At 40.5% G+C, this 16,165-nt stretch overlaps 1 protein-coding gene across 1 annotated transcript in view; it reads left to right on the top strand.

Moving 5' to 3' along the window:
• The window catches only part of SLCO3A1 (solute carrier organic anion transporter family member 3A1), a 260,725-nt gene that overhangs the window by 218,920 nt on the left and 25,640 nt on the right, over nt 1-16,165 (top strand). Inside the window, exons 7-8 of the mRNA XM_075273273.1 lie at nt 849-987; nt 5,277-5,452. Of these exons, the coding sequence (XP_075129374.1) occupies nt 849-987; nt 5,277-5,452 (315 nt within the window). The remainder of the gene's footprint in view (nt 1-848; nt 988-5,276; nt 5,453-16,165) is intronic.

Genomic DNA, 16,165 nt, shown 5'->3' with positions numbered 1-16,165 from the left:
AGAAATAGAGCTCACATTGCTTGGGATTCAGTTGATTTTTCAAGAACCCTTTGACATCTGCCAAGTGGCCAAATAATAAGTATAAGCCGTATTCTAATTACATTGACAGATCCAATATCACCCTCTTGGTTTTGTACTTGACTAGAAGCACAGCTTGTGATCAAGTCTTGTGAAATATTAGACCAATGGTTCTTCCATTCTTTTTGTACTTTGGATGAAACATTTCAAGAGGACCTTTCACCACCTCCACCAACGCCAACTCTTTGCATTCTTTAATAGGTGCCACTCCATTGATATCAATGCAATCATACTTCTTTTCCTCTAGCCCCCCATTAATCCCAAGCAATTATTTTTGTTAATTTCCTAAGCATTTGGGCTTTCTATTGTCAAGTGGGTGGTCCTGGACTTGAGCAGAGAGTCTGTATCCACCCATCTAACATCATGTGCTGAAACTAACCGCAGTGACTGCTCTGCAATGATAGGGACTACATACAAAATGACAGCTAAAAAATATTAAAAACTTCAGCATAAAATAACAAATCTTGAACATCTTTACTTCGAAGTCTGCAGTGTGTATATTTCTGTACTGTGTGCAATGTGTGGGCAATAGAATGTATTTTATGGTTATGATATGAGTATGAAGAAATAATATTCTGCACGCAAACAGTAAATTACATAAAATTCAGCCCAAAACTGAATCCTATAATTGGCCTCTGGAGACTTTATGATTTCTAATTAAACTAATATTTGGAAAGAACAAACAGAACCATCAGTCCAACTTTTTTCCCCATTATCTCTGTATGTTTTTATTTTGTACAGAAATTTAGATTTTCTTTCTTCTCGTTCAGCTCTTCTACGAGTTCCTCCACGAATCACCCTCCTCCCTGCAATTCTGGCTGTGAATGTAAGAACGACTCCTTCACCCCTGTTTGTGGTGCTGATGGAATCACCTACATGTCTGCTTGCTTTGCTGGCTGCACAAAGGCAGTAAGTGTACATATAGTTCCTATATCCTGTGTTATGCACGTGGGTGTAATGTATTGAATATTCCTTTGTACACTGTGTATCACTGCATACAAATTCTATATGGGTCATATAATATCTTCATACACTGTATGTCACGGATTCTAAACATATTCTCCAATTTTGAATTCTGTTTATTCATAGAATATAGGATAAGTGCGTCTGAACAGATAGCTTATATTAAACACAGCATTAACCCCCAGGAAGCAATTTCCCACTACCCAGGTCTTCATCTTATTGAGACAATTACAGACTGGGAATAAAATGCATGCGGATTCATTGATAATTTTCTCATCTTCTATTCATTAACAACAGACTGTTTGCCTACACGGCACACATATATTTCTCTCAGCGCTAATGCAGATACAATTTACTGGCTCCTCATTACCTCCATTACGGAAATATTGAAAGGTGAGTTGAATATTGGAGTAAAGTGACAGAGGTCTGTAGCGGTGGCTGTTGTGTAGCCTGTGATATAATGTAGGGAATTTGGAGGTACATTAATAAAAAGTGTTGCAAAAATGATATATTTTGTATCAGGTATGTACAAGAATATTTGCTTTTTTTTTTTTTTTTAATTTCAGCAAATGCTGCCTTTACAAAAGTGTCCTATAATGTGTGACTGGTCCAAGTTGTCGTAACACATGTACAATCCTAGTGTTTTATCCAAAAAACTTAATAGGATATGCACATCTGTCTGTAAATTCTAGTTTTTTGGATTTCCCAAAAATTGTATTGTAATTCACATGCAGGCTACACAGAATGAAATAACTTGTTTCAGTTGCGTGAGATATGTATAGCTTCAGCCCTTTACTTTCTCCCTGCTGATGTCAGCGTCAAGATGTACATATGTCATGCAGTGTGAACAGAGCTTCATATTGAATTTGTCTGTATCTGATCAAAAGATTTAGTGTAGTTTGAGCTTAGTTGTAGCAAGTTCGTGCTATATTGGTAAAGAATTTTAGACATGTTAACTCTAGAGAATTGATCGTTAGCTATTAGCTAACGCAATGTCAGACCAGTCATACATTGGCATTCGTGCCATGTCTATGCATTACATGCAGGCTGCCATGTAATGTTAATTTTACCCTTTATTGACCCTTCAGAAAAACGTATGCATAGGCAAAAAGAAGTGAGTTTTGCAGCATTTTATCAGGATTTCTATCTGGGTGCAATATTTTTAAGTCAATGAGTGTAGTATAATAGAGGATGTCTTTCTTTGAGTGCTGCAGAACCAGGAATAACTATGACTAGTAGATGTGTTACATCTACTCAGAGCCACTTTACCCTTAGCGCAAATAGTTCACTTGCTGTGAGCCCTATGCTTCAGCCTCCTTCAGACAGCAGGACAGCCCAACAATTAGAGTGCTGTCCCAATGTTCCAGGCCACCCCAATTCCAACTCCAGTATCCTCTGGGCACTGATGAGTTGAATACAATGGTGAAGCAGGGAGCCATCCACTGAAACTGTGGGGTCACTAGGAGGGGGATTTGAAACTGTCGGAGCTAGGAAAAGACATGAAACTGTGGGGGCAACTGGAGGGCGACATTATACAGTACTTTGGGCACACCAAGATAGGGACTTTATACTGTGGGAGAAACTGGAGGGGGCATTGTAATATAATGTCTGATGGGCCACTGGGGTGGACAAGTTAATATGTGATGGGCCCTTATATTATTTGGGCTACTATAGGGGCATTTCACTGTGTCATGGGCCACTGAGGGGCATTATATTGTGAGGGCCACTAAGGGGCAGTATACTAAGTTGGGGCCACTGGTGTAATCCAAAAAGTAATGGCCTATTAAAAAGTAAAAAAAAAAAAAAGGAGCAGCCACTAAAGTTGAGAAATAATGTCTAATTAAATTGAAAAATTGATGCAGAGGAAAGTCAGTTTAATGAAAGATGGGAAAGAGAATACATGTTTGTTCTTCAAAGAGAAAAATGATGTATCTTTTATGCTATGAGGCAGTGTTGGTGGGGAAGGAGTACAATATATGTCGGCATACAACACCAAGCACAGACGGCCCTTTGAAGGCAACAGTAATCCTGCTGTGAACCTTGGTTGAAATCAGTTAGCCTTTATCTGAACTATGCATTGGGAAGAATTACTCACAGTCCTCAGATGAGGACCTCGACCTCCAGAGTCCCTGCAATAGGTAATAAGGGCCAAGGGATGTAAATCACTTGCAATATAACGTAAGCTCCATAAAGACTAAACAATAACCTTCACCTCCTGATTCCCAACTACGGCATTTTACTTTAAAGAGCTGTCACGGGTAGGTGGGGGGGAATCACATTGCAGCTGGATTATAATAAATGAATTAGCACATTGGCAAGCAAGTTGGCAATGGCAATGTCTGTGTCACATAAGGGTGACCACTGGGACCCCATCAATCAGGAAATCTTATGTGAATGACTGACAGAATACTGTACTTCATTGTTTCCATTAGTCCCTTAAAAGTGAATGGAGGACTTGGGAACCTTAGTTCTTGTGATCAGTAGGGGTCTGAGCAGCTGTACCAACAGCGATCCAACATCTATCACCGTTCCTGCTCTCAGCTAGGTGGGTATGTATCAGACTACAGGAGCACAACAGGGTCACTTTAAGTAATGTCAGGCCAGTGCAAGGCCTCCAAAAAGAAAATTCTGCTGCACACTCTAAATTTGCAGTGAATCACAAAGTCTTTTATTGTAGATACAACATAAATTGATGCACCACGGACATGAAGGCATATATGTGCAAAGTAGAAAGATAGATCAATTGGTAATAAGAGGTTTCGGTCATCCGACCTTCCTCATCCCTGATCTATGTAGCAAAGTGCTCCCATGACACATATACGCCTTCATGTTCATGGCGCATCAATTTTTGTTGTACCTACAATAAAAGACTTTGTGTTTCACTGAAAAATTATCATGAAAAAGATCATGATCTACTTTTCTGTCCGCATGTTCCGTGCAGACACTGTGCGGAGAGCACACAGACCCCATTATAGTCTACCCCAACTGAATAATCATATCTCTTTTGTGCCACAGACTCCCTCACAGAATCCTTCCTTGTATGTTGTAGACCAACTGCAATTTTAAAGCATAATTATCCTTCTTTCTTGCAGTGGCAGGCTGTGTATCATGAATCTGCACCTGTCTTACTCCAGTGCACCAGAGAGCAGGGGTAATTCATTAATGATGCCCAGCTTGTCAGACATCAAGGGAAATTAGAAGGGAGATCATAAGATAAGATAAGATAATCCTTTAATAGTCCCACATTGGGGAAATTTCAGAAGAAGTAGAAGTTTAACCAGCCTCAGTGTGATGAGGAAGACCTGTGGGCCACCCTGGCTTCTGTGCTTGGTCACAGGTGCGATCACTGTGACCCCCTATAGTTACATCAGTGTGAGCTGGGTACTATCTATACTCCCGACTATGTCTGGATATTGGCTACACCATGGACCGTGTACTGGACACTGACTGTACCACACACCACCATGGAATGAAGGTGGACATGCCTTGTCACAGATGCCCAATGAAACCAGTGACTGTGTTCTGTTGATCAATAGCATCCATGTATTACAGACCACTGTTTCTGTAGAATAAATATGCTGTAAATTGCGAAATATACAAAGCATATAGCATCCAGATAAATCATAGGACATTATAGAATTTCTGGGTCTCCTAAGAAGGTAAAATGGTATCTCCAGGGTGGTCATTTTTATCTGTATCATGTATAGGTTTAAGGTCAGGTTTGTCTAGGGCAATGTATTTGGCTGGCAGTGGTTTGTTCTTTATTGCCTGATAATTATTTTATTAATTCCACTAAATGTCAATAAATATTAGAGCTGGTTTTGACAATTGGCATTGGAAAAGTTGATATAAAAGAAAATGCCAGCTGGGTATCTGGGTGTCTATAGTAATAACAAGAACAGTATCCACATGTAGTGACAGATAAAGGACTTACAGGACTGAGTAATAGTCCATACTTATCGCTGTGAAATGGGCCATGTACGTGTAAGTAGCAGGTAATAATATCACATATTACCTTATCATATATGACTGATGTAATGTTCCAACTCTGTGTTGGATGCTACATGCCAAGGAGGACGTGGTGATTTTTCTTTCTAAAGCTCTCCTTCATACATCTAAATATTGTCCAAGATGATAAGTAGAATAATGAATAATGAAACAAGTCCAGAAATCTAAGCATCCACTAAAAGAAAACAAAAAAACTTTAATAACTTCTGTGATTTTTTATTATCTAGAATTTGACTGGCTGTTTATGTGTCACATCTGTCCCGGCGGAGAATAATACTGTGGTTCCTGGAAAGTGTCCCAGTCCTGGATGTCAGGAAGCTTTTCTCACATTTCTATGTGTGATGTGCGTTTGCAGTATGATCGGAGCAATGGCCCAAACTCCTTCTGTTATCATCCTGATCAGGTAAGACTTCTGCAGAATCCACTTCATTGACCTTATGATAAAAAGTCAGGAACAAAATATTATGTTAAAGGTTTCCTATCAGTCAAACACATTTTTTTGTAGGTACTACGTCAGAATAGCCTTGAGAAAGGCTATTCGTCTCCTACCTTTCGTCGTCTTCTCTGCGCCGCTGTTTGCCTCCAATCCCGGTTTTTAATCCCGGTTTTTCTCGGTATGTAAACTACCTCTCTCACAGTACTGGGGACAAATCAGAATCTCGTGGCCTGTGGGCATGCGCAGTCTGTTCTGCCCGAGGCCTAGAAGTTACAAGCCACCGCCGGAAGAAGAGGCTGAACATGACGCTGCTGAAGAAGAGGACGCGGCGCTGGAGGGAGAGAGTTCTCTCTCAGCATTGGGGATGCCCCCAGTGCTTTCTGAGCACTGGAGCCTGCTCCCAGTGCTGCAAGAGAGCTAATTTACATACCAAGAAAAAAATGGTATTGTAGGCGAACAGTGGCGCGGAGAAGACGAAAGGTAGGAGACGAATAGCCTTTCTTAAGGCTATTCGGACGTGGTACCTACAAAAAATTGTGTCTGACTGATAGGATCCCTTTAAATATTAAAATAATCTGGTTATAGCCTTTACAAGGTTTTTCTCAGAAAATCTATACCTTCTCTGACTATTCCATCAACAGCCTGGAATTTTGGCTTTGCCATTTTTACAAAGAGACCATGATATATTGCTTTGCTAGACCCCTCAGGTGTCAGTGACAGTCATGTGGAAAATAGAGGATCCCAGTGGCTACTTAATAAATATCTGGTTGTCCCCGTAGGCATATTATGTTAGAAGATCAAAAATAGGTTTTGACCAATGTCCTCTTTCTCATTTCTTTAGCAAACTTTAGCACCAGACAGGAGTCAACCAGGTTTACCCATGCCCTCCATTTCAGATTTATTTTTTGTCGTTTGTGGTAATATTAAATAAAATTGTTAAATTATGATACAATGACTTATCGATATATATACCACTAGGGTCATATTGCATATCTGCAGACACAGTCCAGCGGCTAGGGATTTATATAATTGTGAATTGTACATATTTTTGACAAACATGTGAGGTGTCATGTACACAGTATAAGTGCGTGATTCTGGTTCATACTTTATGTGTCATGCAGGCATTATACTCAACAAAAATGTGGATGACAACGCAGTGTATCTGATAAGGTGTAGCACTGTATCCCACTAACTTTCACTTGTTATGGAGCAAGACTGCTTACAGCTGTATACTTAGTATCTGGCTTTGATGGCCTCACCTTGGGGTCTGGCTGTAGGACTCTGACCGATCTGATACTGATGACCTATCTTGTGGATAGGCCACCAGTATCAATTACCTTAAGATACTGGAAAACCCCTTTAATGACTAGACGTGAGTGAATTTTCCAGTCTCCTTACTAGTTTTCCAAAAATTAGTTTCCAAAGATTCAGCAAAACCAGAGATATTTAGAACCTGGAGTCTAGTGATCAGAGGCCCGGCGGAGCTATGGAAAAATAATAAACAGCTCATACTTTTCTGAGCTCTCTGGGGCTCTTCTGTGATTTCTGATCTTCTCCCCCAGTGTCTTCTGCCCTCTTTGGGCCCCTTGATGATGTTGCTTTATGTAAAGCCTCTGATTGGCCCTCAGAGATCATGTGAGGTGCATCGAAAGCCATGATATTTGCATCATGACATGGACATACCCCACTTGACTGTTGCAGCCACAGGCCTCAGCAGTGACCCAGGGACACTGACATCACCCAGAAAGGTGAGTATGAGTGGTTTTTTTTTTTTGTATGTATTTTGTTTTACTTTTCTCTGGCTTCCAATTAGTAGGAGACCCCAGAGTATAATACTGATTCATGGGTGGTCTGGGTTCATCTCTGCTTACCAAGCATAGTGCTATTGTAACATCTATGCCTGTTCGGGCCTCTGCGCTATAGTCCCGTTGCACGCTTTGGCATGTTCAGTTGTGATCCTGATCACTTGTTGTTGTAGCACAGCTGTGGATTCATTGCTGTGTGTGAGTCCAGCCAGTATTTTACTTCCTTTGGTTACTATGGAGTTAACTAAGTAGCTTTTGATTGACATTCCTCATGGCCAATCAAGTCTTGGGCAGATTCCTTTATATACTTTTCCTGCCTGCTCCCTTGTGCTTGCTATTGCCTTCTGCGTACTGTCTGTATACTGTTTGATATCTGTATTTATATTTCTGACCTCTCCTTTTTCCTCTGACTACTTTTTTGGATTCTTACTCTGTACTTTGTAGCTTGACTGGTTCCAACACCATGGCTAGCTGACCACCCTTTTGTTGTTTGTCTTGTCTGCATTCTGTCTCATTACTTGCATCATAGGAAGGGACTGTCACCCAGTTGTCCTCTACCACTTAGGGAAATTGAGGCAAACAGGTGGGGACAGGAGTGGTTTCGCCCTAGGGCTCACTTTCTTGTCATTCCCTTCCTTTTAGGTTTCAGCAGAAGCTACTGGTTCAATTTTAAGTGGCTGATTTACAATTATTCAATGTTAAGTGGCTGTTCTTGGTATTGCAGTTCACTCCTATTTACTAGAATGGGACTGAGCTTCAAACAGCCCATTTGACAGATAAACATATCACAGTCCTGTGAAGCAGAAGCAGTAATCCAACAAGTACAGCCACTTCAAATAGCTCATTGGCGGGGTTCCAGGTGTTGGGTAGTGTTGAGCGATTAGTATTCGTCAAATACCTCGCTCCCATAGGAATGCATGTTAGTGGCCATCAATTTTCACTGTGCTTAACCCCTTGGTGTTCGGCCGCTTCCACGCATTCCTATGGGGGCGAGGTATTCGATGAATAGTTTTGAATACTAGTTTTGGGTGACCTATCCTAAGAATTGGTCCTCAGTCCTGGAAAACCCCTTTCACTGTCAAGTTAAACTTAGAAAAAAACCTTTTACAGCACTGTATAAAATTGGAGACATATAAAGGTTCAGGCGAACACTATAAACCTCTCTGTATAACATATCGTAGATTTCTACAGATTGTAAGGCTCGATAATGTGCTTGGGTGCACAAGCTCTTTCAGTTCATAAATATATCTATCAGGTTAACAGAAGCCGTAAGAAACTATTATATTATGCTGGATTGCTTAAATACACACATTTTAGATATTCCTGCAGTAGCAATTAACATTTCGATGGGCCCTTAGCAATACTAAATTCATGAGCCTCAGCGTTATATTATTTTTAATTTTTTATGGCCCACTAGGACATTACCTTTTGATATTAAGTGTGGACCACATAGTATACCATACAATACATCATATATACCAAGTGAGTATAATAAAACAGCAGTACAATGCTGAACTGGAGGATGTAGAATAAATGCTCTTACATGTATTTTATCAGGGTCATAACCGCACAATTGTAATTGAAAGGATCGGAAACTTGTTAAAGAACAAACAGGACTTGACCAGGGCAGCCCCGAATTTCTATATCTTTTGTTCTGTATAATGATGATTTTTCTACAGATAACAGCATCTTTGTGTTTTATTGTCAAGGACTAGAACTAATTTTGGTAATACACAGTATAATAGAAAGACAATCTTTTGTGCTGTTTTGTGGGAAAAAATTGGTTTGTTTTTGCCAGATGCTACGTCTTGCCTATTATTGCTGTGGTGTTTCTGTCGAGAACAAAAAAGAAAACCTGAAAATGAATTAGAAAATCATTGTAATTGTCAGAAATGCATACAGACTCGCAGGTTTCAATAACATTATGACCATATTCAGAAGTTCGATAAGTGGTAGCCTATATGATAAGGGAGAAGCCATGTTTACTATATCTCAGCAGAGAAAACCTTGTTTGCTATTGTATATAATCTAGGTCGTATTCATGTAAGGAAGCGGCTCTCAAGGAAACAGCTGCCCTGTGCACTTTGTTTTATGGGGCTTCTTAGGAGACATTTTGAAGAGCCAATTAGGAGAGTAACACTTATTACCTTACCTTTATTATCACAGCGAGGAGGGTGTATGAAGCAATGGTAAAAGTACTAATGATAAATGTACAGTACTTCCCCATGCAACTCTACAGAGGTTACAGAAACCGCTAAGCAGGGGGGTAACTACCGGGGTAGCAGTGGTAGCAGCTGCCACAGGGCCCGGGACATTAGGGGGCCCGGCAACAGCCGCTACCGCTGCGGGAGGGGTGGTCGGTCGATCGGGGTCTTTGGTGTTGGTCAAGGGGGGGCCCCATGTCAAAAGTTTGCCACAAGTCCCTGTCATTCCTAGTTACACCACTTCCGCTATGAGGAACTTCTGTAACATTCATACTTGACTGCTGCTTCATACAAAGTTATAGGGAGCGACTCTCCTATAATTTTTCTTCATTACAATGTTGTGTTAGTAGGAGGAGGAGGGATGACCAGTCAGGCTCCCAATGATGTAAAATTTATCACCAATGATATATATATCATCCGGTGAGTCTGTCACCATGTTCCTCATGATGAAATAAATTTAGTGTGTATACAGATCCTTGAAGGGAGGTAAGCAGTAAATTGATTTGGAACATATCTTAGTTTGCTTGAGCTTGGTTCACAGCTTAAGATTCCCGGCACAACAGGTTTCCTCTCATTTGCATATATAGAAAACAGCAATTTACATGAAAAGTGGGACTCCAAAGCTTAATAATAGAGGCATACTTCGGAACTGTCTAGTCCCTTCTACAAGTTCCTATAATTAGCTTTAGAACTAATTTACTGCTGACAGAATCCCTTTAAAGGGATTTTCCTGGATTTTTAAATTGCTAACGTATCCTTAGGATAGTATCGGGAATCTCAATTTAGATTATTGTGCAACCTGAAAAGCTTCTGCAGTATCAGAAGTACCCAGGGCTTTTCCAGTTAGCAGCTGAGAGAGCAAATAAAAAACCCTTTCCCCCCAAATCAGGTGCCTGCTAATTTAGTACCTTAGTTTAGCTCTGAACCCTGATCTTGTGTGTTGGATTTATTCAGTCTCTTGGCTTGTTTCTGGTTATTCATAGTTACATAGTAGATAAGGTTGGATGAAGACATCAGTCCAACCTATAACCCTACAATCCCCTACAGTGTTGATCCAGCGGAAGGCAAAAAACCTCATGAGGCTCATGCCAATTGCCCCATTTCTGGGGAAAAAATTCCTTCCCAACTCCAGTCTGGCAGTCAGTATAAAACCCTGGATCTGCATCTGACATGACTTCTTGGAACTGACCTTTGGCTTTATATTGGATATCCGTTTTATCTCCTGATTCTACCTCTGATGTTACCACCTAGTTCTAACCATTTGCCTGGACATTTATTCTCCTGTTTTGGGTCTGCCCAGTAAAATAATTGTGGGTTCTGGTTTGGTCTCAGTTAGTACAGCATTTATTTTTTTGTATGGTTTCTGGTGGTCATAACTCAGGCCCCAAATTCAGCAAAGTCCATCTGGCCTTGCAGCTAGCACTGGTGAAGGCACTTGGGTGTCTGTGCCTATCTCTCAGCACTGTCTAAGATTTAAGCAGATGTTTTATTGCTCTCTTTTATTAGCCAGATCCTGCTATTTTGTGATATTTGCCCCTTCTGCAAAAACTATGTGACATCACATTCACTGTTCATATGACCTGATCACAGCGCAGTCTCATTAAAATTAAAGTTAATAAGTCCCGTAAAACTTATGAAATACAATACTGGGTGTCATGTCTTATCTTTTATAAATTACTTGAAAGAGAACTAAGCCCTACTGGCCAGTACCCTCCTCAACCACAGAAGTATGGTCAAAGCTGATAGAGTTGAATACCTGGCGTAGAAATTAACTCAAGAGTCATAAAAAGAGTGTGGAGAGGAAAACATTCATCATACCTTTCTGTCCCAAATGCCAAAACCCAGGAGCATAATATGGTAGCCCGTTTGGTGTGTTTTATGGAGCCCCCTCTATGTACTCCAGCGGAGAATGAGGAAGGATGAAATGAAGTCCCCAATCTGTGCTGACCAATGGATCAATCTTGTACCAGTCAGAACTGACCCTTTCAGTAACCTACACGTAATGATAATTTCCCACTCATATGATTTACTGTAGTCATTACATCATTAACTCTCGCTTTGTTTTCCTTCATACAGAGCCTTGAGTTAAAATCGAAATCTTTGATATGCTCCCAGTGACCTTCCTTCAGATTGTCTCTGCCTGTCACCTATTGAACTAATCAAAATGAACTGGAGAGAGGAGACAATTGAATGCTGCCGCCGCACAGCGCTAAGCGGCTGTGTATGTTTCTATAAGATTGAAAAGAATTACTGGCCCTGTGGGAAACATTGAAAGATAAACTGTGCTGTTTCTACAGCTCTAACACAGTGACTGTTACAGAAATGCACATCCTCTGGATATGTGGACTGCACTGACTTCTAAACAGAATCAATGGAGGCTCTCTTTAAAACTTTAGAGCTCCACTGGGAAGGTTGTCACTCTGGTTCGCATCCTTTGGTTCTAAGAGGAACTAAGTTTCAAACATAATGCTGCTGTAAGCTTAGGGAGAAAATTTGCTGTGCAAAACTGAACGGTGATAGATCATGATGACAAACGGATCAGGAACAGCTACAGAGCAAGGTGATCATGAAACTGGGCCCTGGGCATTATATGTTCCTGAGTCATTGGGGGGAAAAAGCACAAAACACCCAGATATAAAAATGCCGCATTTCAGTAAGCCATATAAATGTCCACAAAAAAGTCCTATAAATAGAGAATGTCTTATTTGTTCTAGCGCTGGATTGTAGGGTGGGCACAAAAGATGTCTGCCTAAAAGCCTCTACCACCTTGGAGATCTAGTGCTTTTGCAGCAAACCAGTAAAAGGAGCAGGGCTGTGAACTTGGCAGGCCAGACTATCGAGTCCTACTTTTTTTTTTTCACAGCCCGACTCCTGCTCCAACTCTTTCATAAATAGATGACAGTCATGGTCAGTTAGAGACAGGCAGAATCTTCTAATTAATTAAAAAGCCAGTGATTGAATTCTTATGTAAGTAAATGTGCAGCAAATTATGTATTTAATTATATAATATGAGAAATGGTATCAAATAATTAAGCAGAATCACTGTATTTTAACACCTGATTTGGTAACTTTTTTCCATCTCCATCCAAAATAAGTCCCAACTTCGACTCCACGGCCTTGGGAGCAAGCACAGGAGGTTGGGATTAGTAGTAGCTGGGTTCATGGTGGTAACCTCAACCCCTCCAACAATCCTTAATCGCTGCTGCAACATAGAGGACGTCTGCAATGTAGAGAATGGAGTTAATAATTTCCCCCGGTGCCTATCATGAAATTCCACACCAAATTCCTCACCATTTTCCTCCGTGTGAAGGCACCCTTGAAGTCGGTACAATAGCCTAATAGCTCCACTGGAAGGCTATACTAAGCAATCAATGTAGCCAGTTAAAAGCCCAACCAGTAGTGGAAATCCAGTTGTGTTGTCTTAGCTATAAGAGGTGGGATATAGCCTAAAGAAAATAAGACTTTTGCAGCAAATCAATAAATTATGTATATGTTTATAAATAAACTAGTATTACTGCCTGACTAAACACTTATTAAAGGTTATAGTTTTGTTTTTGGGTGGCTCTGACCTCCCACGCCTGTGCAATAAAGATGGAGTGCTGGCTACAGCCCAGTGCCAGGACTCCAGCTCTATTGCGCTTGCGCCGGCAGATGTCAAAGAGGAGGAGGAGGAGCTGCCATCTCCACTGAAGGAAGTCATCTCCCATGCCCAGAGGATCTGAACAGGAAGACAGGTAAGTATGATGAGGGAGGGGTACTATTGGTGATGTTCTTTTTCCGGAAACAGGGAAATAGAATGTCCCTGGATAAAATCTACTTACAACTATATTAAAACCATGCCATGAGTGTGGTTGAATTCAGTTACTAATAAATACATAAAATAATCAATACTGACCTGTTTGAGCCCAGCAGGACCATCACTGATGCTCCAGGACTGTCATTATTTACTTGTCCTGTAGTGATGACATCACCCACATCCACATAAATGCTGCACACACTTGTACTGTACATACTAGTCTCACCCCTGAGATCAGTGATTTCAGCAGTCAGATGGATGTTTTTTAATAACATTTTCTGCCGATAGCATATTTTTACATTCCAGGACATTAATCATGATTTCCATGGTTAATTCGTAATTAATTTAGATGCATTAGAACTGTTCAAGAAAATTGGTTACAAACGTGAACATACTATACCCATTAATGTAGCGTGCACATTGCATATAAAGATGTAAATGATCCTGAAGCCATATACATTAAATAGCTGTTGACTGAACATATGGCTAGCTGATTGCTACAGATTTGTCCTTCCTTACGTTTCCTCTAACCTTCGCTGTCCAGTCCAGATACAGTCCAGATACAGTATGTGTGTGTTTCGTGAATAGTGTTGCAAAGTGATATGCTATATGTGTCTTAGTGTGGCTACCCATTGTTTGTTTTGTGAATTGCAGCCTGTCAAGAGTATTGTTAGCGTGTCATGATAATGGATTGAGCTGGTTTCAAGGGAAATTGGAGTCCTTAACCATATTTGAGCTGGGTGGACACATCTGTATAAGCAATGATGCCTTCAGTGACAAGCATATTAGCCTCTGTGATTTTAAAAGAGAGAGAGTTGAGGAAAGGATGACAGACATTTATTATTCTAGGATACTAATAAGATCATATATGGACAGATGGAGTATTTGGGAATCCACTTGGCAACTCAGATTAAGGGTAGATTAACGTAAAGTTATGGATCTGGGTAAAAGTAAGTATGTCTTAGGGGGTCACTGTTGGAAAAGGTTCTGGATATACTGGATATACTAATAGATCATAGATTAGATTACAGTATGCAATGTCAATCAGCTGCTTCTAAAGTCAGCAGGATATTGTCATGTATTAAAAAGGTCATGGACATGCGGGACAGGGATGTAATTTTACTACTTTATAAATCATTGGTGTGGCCCCATCTGGAATATTCAGTCCAGTTCTGGGCACCAGGTCATAGAAAGGATGTCCTGAAGCTATAAAAAGTATAACGGAGGGCCCTAAAGCTCATGAGTGGTATGGAAAAACGGAATCCGCCTGAAGAAAGGTCATGTCGCTTCTTTTTTCTGCTAGCAGAAAAAAAACACTAGTGGAAAAAACCCACTAGCGGATTGCAAAGGACTCTATTGTGAGGCAGTTTTTGGAGGCAGGATTTTTCCCTTGTGAATAGGTGCCTTAGTAGCTGAGAACTCTGTTTTTGCAAATATGCAAATGAAATCTTTGAAGCAATAAGGGAGTTGCCATTGCTCCAAAAAGGTAAGCGGCACCAGCCACATTACTCCAAATAACTCATTTGCATATTGACAACAGTGATATCTCAGCAAATGTGGCATTGGATCACAAGGGGAAAACACTGTTTGGTTTCAGTAACCCTAGCATGTGTATCTGTGAGACATGGTTGATATACTGGATTCTGGTGAAAGACTCATTTAAATATGGACACATCCGTACATGTGCAGTATTAATAATATTCACTTTCTCAGCAATGCTCTAAGTGTGTTAAACTGCAATATTTCTAACAACCGAATGCGTGTAGCTTACTCATCTCCGGCATTGAAATTGTTAAGTCTAATGTAATGCTAGACTGCTACATCATTGAAGATCGCTATCATTAACTAAGGTCTAGACTGATTTGCTTTCATGTCTCTGGGGAAGAAGGATGATTTCATGGGCGTTCAGGTCTGACACACTCCCCCATTCCGATTGAAAGCCTCTGCAAATCTCCTCTTATGAAGAATAGTGTATACCTGCCCACACAATATTTCAAACCACATTAACTGTGCTGATTCAATAGAGATTTCCAATGACAAAGCCTTGTCAGGGCTACAAAGCTCTCCCATGCTGACATTTCATTCAGGATTTCAATGGCTCACATTGGATTCACTGCATGTCGTGTTGTGTTCCATTGTTGGTATTATTATGGCACTTATCAAATTCACAACACTCCACAGTTTTAAGAGACACAGAGGTGAAGGAAGATCATGTATCTGAGCTTTCAGAAAATGCTGGGAGTGCACATTACTTAGAGTGCTCCTTCTTTACCGCCATGGATGGGCCGGGAGGAATCTATTGAAATATTTCATCTTATACTTTAAAAATAATGACCGCTCAATCTTATACATTCTTCATTCTAAAGAATTTCACAAATATATTGCAATTGCAAGGGAGATGGAATAAAAGACAGAAAGGTCATCGGAGACTATATATATATATATATATATATATATAAAATGTTTCCTTATATGACAGGGAAAAGGGAGAAGAAGGAGAGGGGAGGAGAGGTAAAAAGTATAGAAAAAATAGGAAATTCTGAGATCCTTTCCTCTATTGTTCTATTTCCCCTAGTTAGTGGGACGAGCCACTGAGAAAGTGTAAGAAGGAGTCCGAAGAGAGGGTGTAGATGGATGAAAAGTAGGGAGGAAGGGGAAAGAGAAGGACCTCTCGGTTTCCTGTCTCTCTGTTTCCACCGGTGGGTAAGGGTCTATTCACACGGAGGAAAATGGTGATGAATTTGGTGTGGAATTTCAGCGCCTAAAAAAAAGGCCTCCCATTGACTTCAATGGGTTCCTTTTTTCTGCTTTCAGCTCTGAAATTCCACACCAAATTCCTCACCATTTACCTCCATGTGAATGGACCCTAAGGGGT

Source organism: Leptodactylus fuscus, chromosome 5 (assembly GCF_031893055.1).
Source record: "Leptodactylus fuscus isolate aLepFus1 chromosome 5, aLepFus1.hap2, whole genome shotgun sequence".
NCBI classification, from domain to species: Eukaryota; Metazoa; Chordata; class Amphibia; order Anura; family Leptodactylidae; genus Leptodactylus; species Leptodactylus fuscus.
The sequence above is the reverse complement of the archived record's forward strand: the minus strand, read 5'-3'. Positions and strand labels throughout refer to the sequence as shown.